Source organism: Triticum aestivum, chromosome 2A, assembly GCF_018294505.1.
Source record: "Triticum aestivum cultivar Chinese Spring chromosome 2A, IWGSC CS RefSeq v2.1, whole genome shotgun sequence".
NCBI classification, from domain to species: domain Eukaryota; kingdom Viridiplantae; phylum Streptophyta; class Magnoliopsida; order Poales; family Poaceae; genus Triticum; species Triticum aestivum.
The window spans coordinates 138533241-138547150 of NC_057797.1; the positions used below are offsets into that span (position 1 = coordinate 138533241).

The following is a 13910-nucleotide window of genomic DNA, read 5'->3' on the forward strand; positions in this document are numbered from 1 at the left end:
CGACACGAGCATGTACTTTTTAATTTTTTGCAACAGAGGTCTTGTCGCAATTTCTTTTTGCAACAAAGGTCCGATCTAGGTTGTCTTTGCAAAAAGGGTATTGTTTCGGAAACAACGGTGACTATTGTAGCAAGGGCTTTATTTCAGAAACACATAGATGACTATTGTAACAAGAGCTTTGTTTCATAAACATTGGTGACGTTGCAAAAGCATCTCTGCGTATGGGTCCCTTCTTTGCAACAAGAGCTTTATTTTATAAACAACTATTGCAACAATGGCTTTGTTTCACAAAGATGCCGTGCAGGGCCAGGACAGATCAGCAGGGAGGGTTCCCCTGACACCGACATCATCGACAGATAGGCCACGCGCCACTGAAACGATGACTGGGCTGCACGGATCTCAGGCACTTTCGCCGACATCGGGTGGTGGCTTGGCGATCCCGATCTAGATGTAGGGCACGGAGATGCGAGCGGCAGGGCGGCCGGCTGCCAGGCCGATGACAAGTGAGATGATGAAAGAAAATATGAGGGATGAAATTGGGACGGCGAAGGTCTGCCTCGCCGGCGAACGACGACTGTTGGAGGGGCCGACAGCGAGCACGGGCGAGCACCCGCGTACCAGGCCATGTAGTCCTTCTGCAGCAAGTGCTAAGTTGCAGAAGTGCTTCTGGAACATGGGTGGAGTTGCAAGAACGTGAAGTAGATGAGGGTGGCTCCTGGCCATCCGATCAAAACTGATCGAACGCCCACGGACCCACGGAGACGGTTGACACGCACCGAAAGATCAGCCGGATGAGTACAAACGTTTCCCAAAATATGAATATAAACTAAAGCAAATGTTGCATACAAACATTTGTAAACTGTACGTATATTGTATCCTGAACATGAACAGGAGAACAGCCATTAGAAATGCTAGGAGGTGTGTAAGATCGACACTATTCGCAGCATTCAGAACTTCACAAAATCATCTTTCTGAAGGTGCCATCACGGTATTATCAACACAACACATCATTCTCAGATACCCTAAGCCGATTTCTGGATACAGAAAATGTTTTTCTAGTTCTGTGGCCTATATATACACTTTCAATTGGTGTGGTGTGGTTACAATGGATTTTAGCCATCAATAACAATTTTCTTTAATCTGTATTTACTAGCAAAATAGACATAGACAATAAAATTCACAAATGAGATGGCTGTAAGGCACCAGTAGAAGTAGTCAAGGTGCCCTTCGTTCAGGTCATCAGGTATCCATCCAGGGCTCTGCCATTCCCTAGTCAGCCTCGCAATAAGGGTGATGATAGCTGAGCTCAAGTAGTTGCCGAGAGCAGTGGTGAGCAACGCAAACGCCGTCAACATGCTCTTCATGGAGTCAGGTGCCTGGCCATGGAAGAACTCCAGCTGAGCAATGATGACGAAGCATTCTGCCCCAGCGATGACGAAGTACTGCGGCAGCTGCCACACGATGCTTAATGGATTGCCATGCTGGACGCTCTCTAGCCTCTTTGCTTCTAAAAGAGCAGCCATTGCCATGGCAAAGATCATTAGGAAACGGCCAATCCCGATCCTCTGCAACTGTGTTAGCTCCGCTCCACTTGTGAAGAATGTCCTGGTCGCTGGTACAATGACTTTGTTCATAAGAAGAACCCAAAGTGTCACACATATCACTTCAAAGGAATACAAGGAAGCTGGTGGAATGGACAGCGAGCCAATCTTGGTGTTCATCACGGTTCCCTGCTGAATGAAGGTAGTGTGCATTTGTGAGATTGCAGAAGCAAAGAATACTCCAGTCGCCCAAATTGGAAGCAGTCGGATTAGTATTTTCAATTCCTCGACTTGAGTTACAGTACAGATCCTCCAAGAACTTTGGCAACTGCTGTTGTCAAAGGGAAGATCAGAAATAACGGCTGCCTTATCCAAGAACCTGAGAAAAAAGATAGGATTAGTGATATGATACGTGAACATTCGTTGCCGACTTCATACAAAACCATAGGATAGTAACGCAATGACAGTAAAAGTATGTTGCTTTGTGATAAAATAACTGCATTTTTTTAGTGTCTCGGGAGTACCTTTCTCTCCAACTTCCCTTCATAAGCTTAATGAGGTACTCCCTCCGTAAACTAATATAAGAGCATTTAGATCACTATTTTAGTTATCTAAACGCTCTTATATTAGTTTACAGAGGGAGTACATATTATGTTGATCCATAATCAATGATTTTTTATGCTGACTTCTCTTTAAGAAATTATTAGATAATTAACAGCTTACTTAGCACGGACATGACAAAATGTAAATAAAGGTAACGTACCATATGTGCAAATTTCACTGAATAAGTAACAAAAAACAGGCAGTGCAGTACCTGAAATCATCAGTATGAGCTAATCTCGGTCCTCTCTTGTGTGTGTTCTTGCTCCTGGCCTCATAAAGAAGAGAGCTATCGGCAGGGATTTCTAAGCTCATGTTCTTAAAAGCAGCAAAAGTAACCTGGAAAATACTCTTCATTGGGGAACCACTAGGCTCACGCCGCCGGAATATTGGTGTTCCGGCCACAAAGCCTACCAAAGCCAGAGCTATGCATGTTGTAGCAATACCATATCCTATAGCCCAGCTCACATTTTCCTGAACCCAGACTACAATGGTGCCAGAAGTAATCACACCAAAGATGACACAGATATAAAACAAACTGAAGAAATTCCTCCTCTTTGGCGTATCTAGACTGTTCTCATTGTTGAATTGGTCTGCCCCAAGTGGAAGCAATGCGGACCTTACTCCTCCACAACCAACAGCAGATAGATACAAACCCGAGAAGAAAATTAGATTCTCAGTTCCTTTTGATGACGAGCATGAGCCTAAGTTGCATAAGGCTGGAGCAGAAGGTATAAATGATCCAACTGTAATGAGTACCATGCCCTGCAATACGCAACAGTATTTCATCATAATCTTTCCCTCAGTAGTATTCATCAACAGAATGGTTAGATTAGTAAAAATATTTCACAAACATAAGAAAGAGGATTGAAATATGAATAAGGTCTATGGGCTTAGCAGGAAGACTGATCTTACAAGTAGGTACATAACAAGGGAGATCAAGACAGTCTTGTAATTTCCCCAGTAAGCATCCGCTATGCCTGCTCCAAGTATAGGCACAAAGAAGCTAGTCCCATACCAAAGAGAAACAATTGAAGCACTTGAGGCAATGCCACCATGGAGAACTGAGCGGATATACACAACTAGGTTTGTGGCGATGCCATTGAAAGCCATACTCTCCAAGCATTCAAGTCCTGCAGGTTTTAGTCAATCAGTATCCTTCTATGAGAACCAGCAGAAACAAAGAGAATATCACCCAGGAAGATAACTGTGAAATAGAAGAATACTATGAACATGCCTTGGATGCCAAGAATAGCTATCCTAGCAGAATCATGAATAGAGCAACTAACCATGCGATCTGAGGTCATGTCATGCTAAAGAATGTAAAAAAGGATGCTCCATATATACGACTATATGATTTGGTTGTCAGTTCTTCCATGGTCTTCAAGGAAGAAGATTGTGACTTTAAAGAAGCAAAAATATGCTTAATACAAGAAGGCTCACCAAGAATGATTGCAGGTGGTCTCCAGTCAGAACCTCTAGGTTTAAGCTCTGGGTGTTGAGATACTTCCAGTAGAGACTGTGATTCTTCACCATGGCATGTTGCACCATCCTGATAGAAGGCCATGTCTCAACATAAGCATTGTTTGTGAGGAGTAAATCAAAGACAGCCTAGTACATAATTTTCCTAAGCCCAACAGTCTAACTCTATGTTCCTTGATGAATCCATTACTGGGAGAAATAAACGCTTAACATTGCATCAATCTTCTCAGGTTCTGAAATTTGTATCAACTACCCTTCGTCTATCAATGATATTCATGTCAAGGGGTGCAACTAACCTAACCCAAGTTGGGCAAAACAAATAGCATCCCGAAATAGACTCCATATGCGCACTCCCTGATTATGATGTTAGCATCAGAAATACAATGTTCCCCAGCGCGCAACAGCAATCAGTCTTAGGAAGTTACGATATACAGTAATATATACAATCAAATCCACCAACAATTTCTGCTCCACATTTCGCCCCAGGGAACCCCAGCAAGCAAATTCACCGACAAAAAAATTAAAATGGAAAGGCTCGGGGTCGGATCTGCTAGTTAGATGTACCTTGACGAGAATGCTCGCGCGCAGGCCTCCGTCCTCCATGGCCTTCCCTCCGCGGGTCTGCTTTGGTCCCTCTCACCGAAAATATCCTCTCCCTGTCCGATGGGAGTCTCTATTAAGTACGGTGGTACCGGAGTCTGGCGGTTGGTGAGGAGAGGACGGCGACCCGGCTGGGAGCTCCAGGCCGCGCTGACCAGGCAGGCGGGCGACGCGCGCGGAGAAACCACGCGACGAAGACGTGCTCCGGCTTCTGATCCATTCCACCAACCATGATTTGGCGGCTGGTTTTGACCCTGGTAACTATGGCGGAGACATAGACGAAAGGTTCAGTCATTGGATATTCGATTGTTATTTTTCTTTCTGCGACGACCAAGGATCGGTTGTTGTCCATTTTTCTTTTCTTTTGAGAAACCTCTGATTAGAGCATCTGCAGCGGACCCTGTAAAAAGCTGACCCGTATACGGCGTTTACAGTTTAACGTGGAATTGTTTTATGGGTCGGAATCATACACGGCAGAGTAGATCCGTATATAAAACTGTATAATTTAAAAAAAAATCGCGGGAAAAATTACAACCACACTAATTCATCACATACTACATGATCATATATACTACATTGTACCACTAGTATTAGGGGGTGGGGGATCTCGCGACGGCGAGGCCAAGGTCGATGTACAAAAATGAACGAGCTCGCGGGCCGAGGACGATGCGGTGGAGGTTCTTAGTCCGCCTCGTCAGAGCTGACAAGATCGATGAACTTCTGCCTCTGCTTCTCGCGGATGCGCCGCCACTCGTCGTCTTTGTCCTTCGCAGCAAGGTTGGTCGCGACCGCCTACTTGAGGATGAGGTCTTCGAGCTCCTCGTCGTGGTGCCGGCGCTTCACCTCCTCGCACAAGCTTCATTCGGCAATGGCAGCCGTGACCGCGTCGACATCGGCCACAAAATCTTCGGGCCCGACGACGCCTTGGCGCTCGATCTCCTTCGGCTCCTACTTGACGGCGACGAGCTCGATCTCTCTTCATGGGGAGAAAGCGTCGCGCCGGAACGACCCCTCGCGGCGGAGGAAGAGCCCACGGCCGAGGAGGGCGACCGGAGGAGCTCATGCCGGCGGTCGTACTCCTCCGTCTCGCGATGGAGGAGTGACGCCAGCGGCTCGAGGCCTTGGTTGGTCCACTTCTTGGCCGCACGCTTCCTCGCGCCGTCCGCGCGGACACATCGCTCGCGCTTGGGTTCGCCGCCCCCACCGAAGCTACGACCGGAGCTCCACATACGGCCCCACATGGTGGCTGGAGGCGGAAACGGGCTCACCAGTGGCGAGAAATGCGAGGAAGGGAGTGGGGAATTGCGGCGAAACGCGGCGGCGGGGGATAGGGTTTCAACCCATATCTGCCCCGCAAACCTGTAGAGATACTGCTTCGGGGGGGGGGGGCGGTTTACAGGCCGCAGTAAAAAAAATTTACGGACTGGACAAGTATACAGGCTCTGTTCTGACCAGAAAATTGGGCCAATTTCATATACTCCCCGGAATTTTGCGGGTTCGCGAGATATTTGGGGTCTGTTAAAGTTGCTCTTAGCAGGCTCAGGCGGGTCAGAGGGCTAGCGCGCACACTAGCCGGGCGAAGGGAAACTAATTTTGAAGTCCATTCTTTAACAAAAGGAGCTGCTCTCTTTGAGTAGGCCGCCATGTGTGGCTAGAGGTTCTATCAGGTATTGACTGTCCCCTAAAAAATAGATATTGATTGTATTCCGCTTATTTCTAAAATTTGAATAAAATCCCTAGTTACACTAAACAGCAATAGCCAGGCAATGTGGAAGCCTAAAAAAACAATAGGGCAAAGCGGACCAGAGTGCTACTCCCTTTGAATAGTCCCACATCAGCGGTCATGAAAACGGCACACCCTGCGTATCTCGTGGATTGTGTATCATACCTTTGTGCTCACGAAACGTTTCCGTTGATTATAAAGGCGTATGTAGTGACTCAATCTCCTCAAGATGCTCATAGGAGTAGGGTGTGTATGCCTATTCATATGAATGAGCGTATGTGCATATGTATGTACATCTACGTTTGTACTGTGTTTGAAAAAGATTGAGAGAAAAAAGTAATAGCGCTAAAAGAAAATAAAAGAGAGTGAGAAAAAAACTGCGGGCAAAAAGCGATACAACCCTTCAAAAATAGAGCATTAGGCCACAAAAGAGGCTTGTAGCCCTAAAACGATAAAAAAAGAGGCTCATGGTTTTTTATTGTTTCTACATTTTATTTAATTTTATTATATCCTTTTATTATTTTTTATTGTGCACTCAAAATTCATGATCTTTATAAAAGCAAATACGTACAATATTGAAATATCATGCATTTTAAAAAATCTGAACATATTCTAAAAATATGTCGAAGGTTTTGTTAAACAAATATGAACATTTATTAAATTAACAAACATATTTTAGAAGTTAATGAATATTTTCATAGAATATTTCAAGAAAAATGTGAATGTTTTCAAAAAATATTGTATGATTGCCATAAAAAATCCATTTTATTTACTTGTCTCGTGTCCTTTTATTTATTTTATTTTACTTCTCAAAATTAGTGAATTTTCAAAATTTGATTCTTTTTTAATTTTCATGCATTTCAAAGAAGTCCATGAACATATTTAAAAAGATAGTGAAGGTTAGCGCATGTCATTTTATTGTTTCTCCTTTTCATTTAATTCAATTTTTTACATTTTTATTTTCCATATTTAAATTCGTGATTTTTAATAAATTACAAACAATTTTTAAATTTCAAGCATTTTAGAAGAAAAGTCCATGAACATTTTTCTAAAAAGAGAGTGAAGGTTTTGTCAAACAAACACGAAAATTTATTAGATTACTAAATGCTTTTTAGATAGCCTAAAAAAATTAAACACTTTTTAGAAGTCAACGCGCATTTTATAAAATATATGGACGTTCCTAAAATATGTGAATATTTCTAAAATATTGTATGGTTTTCCTTTTTCCCTTTTCCTTTACTTTTAATGTGTACTTTTACTTATTTTATCTTCCGTCTCAAAATTAGTGAATTTTTACAATAAATTGTGAAATTTTTTTAAATTTCATGCCTTTTTAAGAAAGTACATGAACATATTTTGAAAAGAGAGTGAAAATTTTGTTAACGAAATACGAACATTTATTTAAGTACAAAACATGTTGTACCCGTGATGGTTTTGCTAGTCATTAGCACATGGATTTTTATTGTTTCTCCTTTTTCTTTACTTTTATTAAGTCCCTTTATTTATTCTATTTTTCTTCTCAAATTTTTTAAAGAAATAGAGAAATTTTGAACAATTTTTAAATTTCATACATTTTTTAAAGAGTCCATGAATTTTTTTTCTAAAATATAGTGTAAGTTTTGTAAATAAATATGAACATATATTAAATTACCAAATATGTTTTTAAAATATAATGAGTATTTTGATTAAATATATGAATATTTTTAAAATATGTGTATATTTTATAAACTACTGAATGTTTTTAAATATTGTGATATTTTTAAAATTATTTAGTTATTTTCCTTATATCCTTCCATAAAACGCGAATAAAGATTTTTTTACAGGTTTTTTTTTGAGACAATTTTTTTACAGGTTTAACTTATATTTATATTTTATGAAAAAATAACCAGAGACGCTACTCTAAATGGGCCACAGCCCACAAGCCCTGGGTGCGCTCTACCTAGAGTACGCGCCCCCGAATAGGAGAGGACTCGTTACACTGCTAGTACTACCAAACATCTGTCGCATGGATTAGCCAAGTTATCCTAAGTAGAGGGCCGAGGCGCCACGTTTGGTTGGGTCAACCTCATAACCCTATTTGTATCCCATAGAGTGTGGCTTTTGACGAATAAATTGGTTTTACCCCTTCAAAAAAAACCAAACACCTGTCGCCACTCAAAAAAGAAAAAGAAAAAACAAACACCTGTCAAATCAAGGAAAAAAATGGACTTTGCACATTAGTGGATTTCCACGGTGATGAGCATGGTAAGCTCGGTTTCGTTTTGAGTTATGTTCAATGATAAAAGGTTGCATAATTTTAAACCATTAAGAGGTATCCGCCACGGAGATCCTCTTTCACCCTATCTATTTTTATTGGCAGCACGGGGCCTCTCGTGCCTGCTAAAATCTAAGAGCATCTACAACCGGATACATAAAATCCGACCCTTCAAATGCTCAGGCGCGTCCGTAGGCAGTGATCAGCGACACCACAAATTATCGTTTCCACAACCAGATACCTCAACTACGAATCCTCAAATCCATACAATTACATACAACGTGAAACCTGATTTTGACTGGAGCTCGTCTAGCTCTGCCGTGTCCATGTTCGGTGGCCGACTGTGCCCCTGGGAGTGTTGGTGCAGTCGCCGGCGAGGCAGAGTAGGACATGGGACACACACCAGCTCACTCGACTCGAGGCGTTGCTGTCTCTCATGCCCTACTCTTCCTCGCCGGAGCCCGTGGCCTGCACGTCACCGGATGACGTGAGGTCGACGATGGATCTGTCATGGGTGAAGCCCGACACATCCACCACGACGCGGTTGCGGTGCCCGAGGTTGCTGACCAGGCACCCGTATCGGCGTCGGAGATTGCGACTCCACCTCACTAGCGTCTGCAGTGAGGGCTTTCGCGACCTCCCCCCACCCAACGCTGACGGGCCACGGAAGGCCTCCAAGTCGGCTTGCCAACGAAGGGGATGCGCCTCCTGAAGGAAATATGCCCTAGAGGCAATAATAAAGTTCTTATTTATATTTCCTTATATCATGATAAATGTTTATTATTCATGCTAGAATTGTATTAACCGGAAACTTAGTACATGTGTGAATACATAGACAAATAAAGTGTCACTAGTTTGCCTCTACTTGACTAGCTCGTTGAATCAATGATGGTTATGTTTCCTAACCATAGACATGAGTTGTCATCTGATTAACGGGATCACATCATTAGAGAATGATGTGATTGACTTGACCCATCCGTTAGCTTAGCACGATGATCATTTAGTTTGTTGCTATTGCTTTCTCCATAACTATACATGTTCCTATAACTATGAGATCATGCAATTCCCGAATACCAGAGGAACACTTTGCGTGCTACCAAACGTCACAACGTAACTGGGTGATTATAAAGGTGCTCTACAGGTGTCTCCGATGGTGTTTGTTGAGTTGGCATGGATCAAGATTAGGATTTGTCACTCCGATTGTTGGAGAGGTATCTCTGGGCCCTCTCGGTAATGTACATCACTATAAGCCTTGCAAGAAATGTAGCTAATGAGTTAGTTACGGGATGTAACATTACGGAACTTATAAAGAGACTTGCCGGTAATGAGATTGAACTAGGTATTGGGATACCGACGATCAAATCTCGGGCAAGTAACATACCGATGACAAAGGGAACAACATATATCGTTATGCGGTTTGATCGATAAAGATCTTCGTAGAATATGTAGGAACCAATATGAGCATCCAGGTTCCGCTATTGGTTATTGACCGGAGACATGTCTCGGTCATGTCTACATAGTTCTCGAACCCGTAGGGTCCGCACGCTTAACGTTCGGTGACGATCAATGTTATGAGTTTACGTGTTTTGATGTACCGAAGGTAGTTCGGAGTCTCGGATTTGATCACGGACATGACGAGGAGTCTTGAAATGGTCGAAACGTAAAGATCTATATATTGGAAGCCTATGTTTGGACATCGAAATGGTTCCGGGTGAAATCGGGAGTATACCGGAGTACCGGGAGGTTACCGGAACCCCCCGGGAGGTGGCCTTATTGGGCCTTAGTGGAAGAAAGGGGAAATAAGCAAAGGAGGGGGCGCCCCCAAGCCCAATCCGAATTGGGAGGGGGCCCATCCCCCCTGTCCTTCCTTCTTCCCTCTCTTTCCTTCTCTCCTAAAACCAACAAAGGGAAGGGGGGATCCTACTCCCGGTGGGAGTAGGACTCCTTGGGCGGGCCTAGAGAGGCCGCCCCTCCCCCTCCTCCACTCCTTTATATACAGGGGAGGAGGGTACCCCATAGACACACAAGTTGATCATTGATCCCTTAGCCGTGTGCGTTACCCCCCTCCATCATAATCCACCTCAGTCATATCATCGTAGTGCTTAGGCGAAGCCCTGCGACGGTAGCATCATCATCACCGTCATTACGCCGTCGTGCTGACGAAGCTCTCCCTCGACACTCAGCTGGATCGAGAGTTTGTGGGACGTCTCCGAGCCGAACGTGTGCAGATCGCGGAGGTGCCGTACTTTCGGTACTAGGATCGGTCGATCGTGAAGACATACGACTACATCAACCGCGTTGTCATAACGCTTTCGTTTATAGTGTACGAGAGTACGTGGACAACACTCTTCCCCTCTTGTTGCTATGCATCACCATGATCTTGCGTGTGCGTAGGATTTTTTTTTGAAATTACTGCGTTCCCCAACAATGGCATCCGAGCCAGGTCTATGCTTAGATGTTATATGCACGAGTAGAACACAAAGGAGTTGTGGGCGTGGGTATATACATATTGCTTGCTGTCACTAGTTGTTTCTTGATTCGGTGGTATTGTTGGATGAAGCGGCTCAGACCGACATTACGCGTACGCTTACACGAGACTGGTTCTACCGACGTGCTTCGCACATAGGTGGCTGGTGGGTGTCAGTTTCTCCAAGTTTAGTTGAATCGGATTCAATGAACATGGTTCTTTCTGAAGATCAAAAAGCAATCAATATGCCGCGTTGTGGTTTTTGATGCGTAGGTAAGAACGGTCCTTGCTCAGCCCGTAGCAGCCACGTAAAACTTGCAACAACAAAGTAGAGTACGTCTAACTTGTTTTTGCAGGGCATGTTGTGATGTGATATGGTCAAGACATGATGCTAAATTTTATTGTATGAGATAATCATATTTTGTAACGAAGTTATCGGCCACTGGCAGAAGCCTTATGGTTGTCTCTTTATTGCATGAGATGCAAGCGCCATACAATTTCTTTACTTTATCGCTATGCGATAGCAATAGTTGCAAAAGCAATAGTTGGCGAGACGACCATGTGACAACATGTTAATAGAGATCAATATGATGGAGATCATGGTGTCATGCCGGTGATGATGGAGATCATGACGGTACTTTGGAGATCAAAGGCACAAGATGATGATGGCCATATCATGTCACATATTTTGATTGCATGTGATGTTTATATTTATGCATCTTATTTTGCTTAGTTCGGCGGTAGCATTATAAGATGATCTCTCACTAAATTTCAAGGTATAAGTGTTCTCCCTAAGTATGCACCGTTGCGACAGTTCGCCGTGCCGAGACACCACGTGATGATCGGGTGTGATAAGCTCTACGTTCACATACAACGGGTGCAAGCCAGTTTTGCACACGCGGAATACTCGGGTTAAACTTGACGAGCCCAGCATATGCAGATATGGCCTCGGAACACTGAGATTGAAAGGTTGAGCGTGAATCATATAGTAGATATGATCAACATAGTGATGTTCACCATTGAAAACTACTCCATCTCACGTGATGATCGAACATGGTTTAGTTGATTTGGATCACGTGATCATTTAGATGACTAGAGGGATGTCTATCTAAGTGGGAGTTCTTAAGTATTATGATTAATTGAACTTTAATTTATCATGAACTTAGTCCTAATAGTATTAGCATAACTATGTTGTAGATCAATAGCTCGCAATGTAGCTCCCGATTTATTTTTGATATGTTCCTACAGAAAAACTATGTTGAAAGATGATAGTAGCAATGATGCCGACTAGGTCCATGATCCGAGGATTATCCTCATTGCTGCACAGAAGAATTATGTCCTTGATGCACCGCTAGGTGACATACCTATTGTAGGAGCAGATGCAGACGTTATGAATGTTTGACAAGCTTGGTATGATGACTACTTGATAGTTTAGTGCACCATGCTTTATGGCTTAGAAACGGGACTTCAAAAATGTTTTGAACGCCACAGAGCATATAAGATGTTCCAAGAGTTGAAATTGGTATCTCATACTCATTCCCGTGTCAAGAGGTATGAGACCTCTGACAGTACTTTGCCTACAAGATGGAGGAGAATAGCTCAACGAGTGAGCATGTGCTCAAAATGTCTGAGTACTACAATCACTTGAATAAAGTGGGAGTTAATCTTCCCGATAAGATAGTGATGGACAGAGTTCTCTAGTCACTATCACCAAGTTACTAGAACTTCATGATGAACTATAATATGCAAGGGATAACGGAAACGATTCCCAAAGCTCTTCGCGATGCTGAAATCAGCGAAGGTAGAAATCAAGAAAAAACATCAAGTATTGATGGTTGACAAGACCACTAGTTTCAAGTAAAAGGGCAAGGGAAAGAAAGGGAACTTTAAGAAGAATGGCAAGCAAGTTGCCACTCCCATGAAGAACCCCAAAGCTAGACCCAAGTCTGAAACTGAGTGCTTCTACTGCAAAGAAAATGGTCACTGGAAGTGGACTGCCCTAGATACTTGGCGGATAAGAAGGATGGCAAAGTGAACGAAGGTATATTTGATATACATGTTATTGATGTGTACTTTATTGGTGTTTATAGCAAACCCCTCGGTATTTGAATATTTGATACTAGTTCAGTTGCTAAGAGTAGTAACTCAAAACAGGAGTTGCAAAATGAACAAAGACTAGTTGAGGACGAGGTGACGATGTGTGTTCGAAATGATTCCAAGGTTGATAAGATCACCATCGCACACTCCCTTTACCTTTGGGATTAGTGTTGAACCTAAAATAAATGTTATTTGGTGTTTGCGTTGAGCATAATATGATTGGATCATGTTTATTGCAATACGGTTATTCATTAAGTCAAAGAATAATTGTTATTCTGTTTACATGAATAAAACCTTCTTTAGTCATACACCCAAGGCGAATGGTTTATTCAATCTCGATCGTAGTGATACACATATTCATAATATTAAAGCCAAAAGATGCAAAGTTAATAATGATAGTGCAACCTATTTGTGGCACTACCGTTTAGGTCATATTGGTGCAAAGCGCATGAAGAAACTCCATGCTGATGGACTTTTGGAATCACTTGATTATGAATCACTTGATGCTTGTGAACCATGCCTCATGGGCAACATGACCAAGACTCCGTTCTCCAGAACAATGGAGCGAGCAACTGACTTATTGGAAATGATACATACTGATGTATGCGATCCGATAAGTGTTGAGGCTCGTGGCGGGTATCGTTATTTTCTGACCTTCACAGATTATTTGAGCAGATATGGGTATATCTACTTAATGAAACATAAGTCTGAAACATTTGAAAAGTTCAAAGAATTTCAGAGTGAAGTGGAAAATCATTGTAACAAGAAAATAAAGTTTCTACGATCCGATCACAGATGCGAATATTTGAGTTATGAGTTTGGTCTTCATTTGAAACAATGTGGAATAGTTTCGCAACTCACGCCACCTGGAACACCACAACATAATGGTGTGTCCGAACGTCATAATCTTACTTTACTAGATATGGTGCGATCTATGATGTCTCTCACTGATTTACCGCTATCATTTTGGGGTTACGCTTTAGAGACAACTGCATTCACATTAAATAGGGCACCATCTAAATCCGTCGAGACGACACCTTATGAACCGTGGTTTGGCAAGAAACCCGATCTGTTGTTTCTTAAAGTTTGGGGCTACGATGCTTTTGTGAAAAATCTTCAACCTGATAAGCTCAAACTCAAATCGGA

At 42.7% G+C, this 13910-nt stretch overlaps 1 protein-coding gene across 1 annotated transcript; it reads right to left on the minus strand.

The window, feature by feature from the left end:
- Positions 1 to 879: 879 nt before the first annotated feature.
- Positions 880 to 4489, minus strand: LOC123188010 (protein NRT1/ PTR FAMILY 8.3). Its single transcript, XM_044600039.1, has 5 exons — positions 4188 to 4489; positions 3585 to 3693; positions 3057 to 3274; positions 2356 to 2906; positions 880 to 1920 (listed from the first exon to the last, which is right to left on the minus strand). Exons 1-5 carry the CDS (start codon positions 4224 to 4226, stop codon positions 1113 to 1115), a joined length of 1725 nt encoding a protein of 574 aa, XP_044455974.1. The 5' UTR covers positions 4227 to 4489; the 3' UTR covers positions 880 to 1112.
- Positions 4490 to 13910: the final 9421 nt, after the last annotated feature.

Bases quoted from the DNA above. Each gene is read 5' to 3' on its own strand.
- LOC123188010 (XM_044600039.1), bottom strand. From the start codon at position 4,226: ATGGAGGACGGAGGCCTGCGCGCGAGCATTCTCGTCAAG. The intron at 3,694-4,187 runs GTACATCTAACT...GCCTTCTATCAG, and splicing joins GCGCGAGCATTCTCGTCAAG to GATGGTGCAACATGCCATGG. The intron at 1,921-2,355 runs GTACTGCACTGC...CTTTTTTCTCAG, and splicing joins GCTCATACTGATGATTTCAG to GTTCTTGGATAAGGCAGCCG.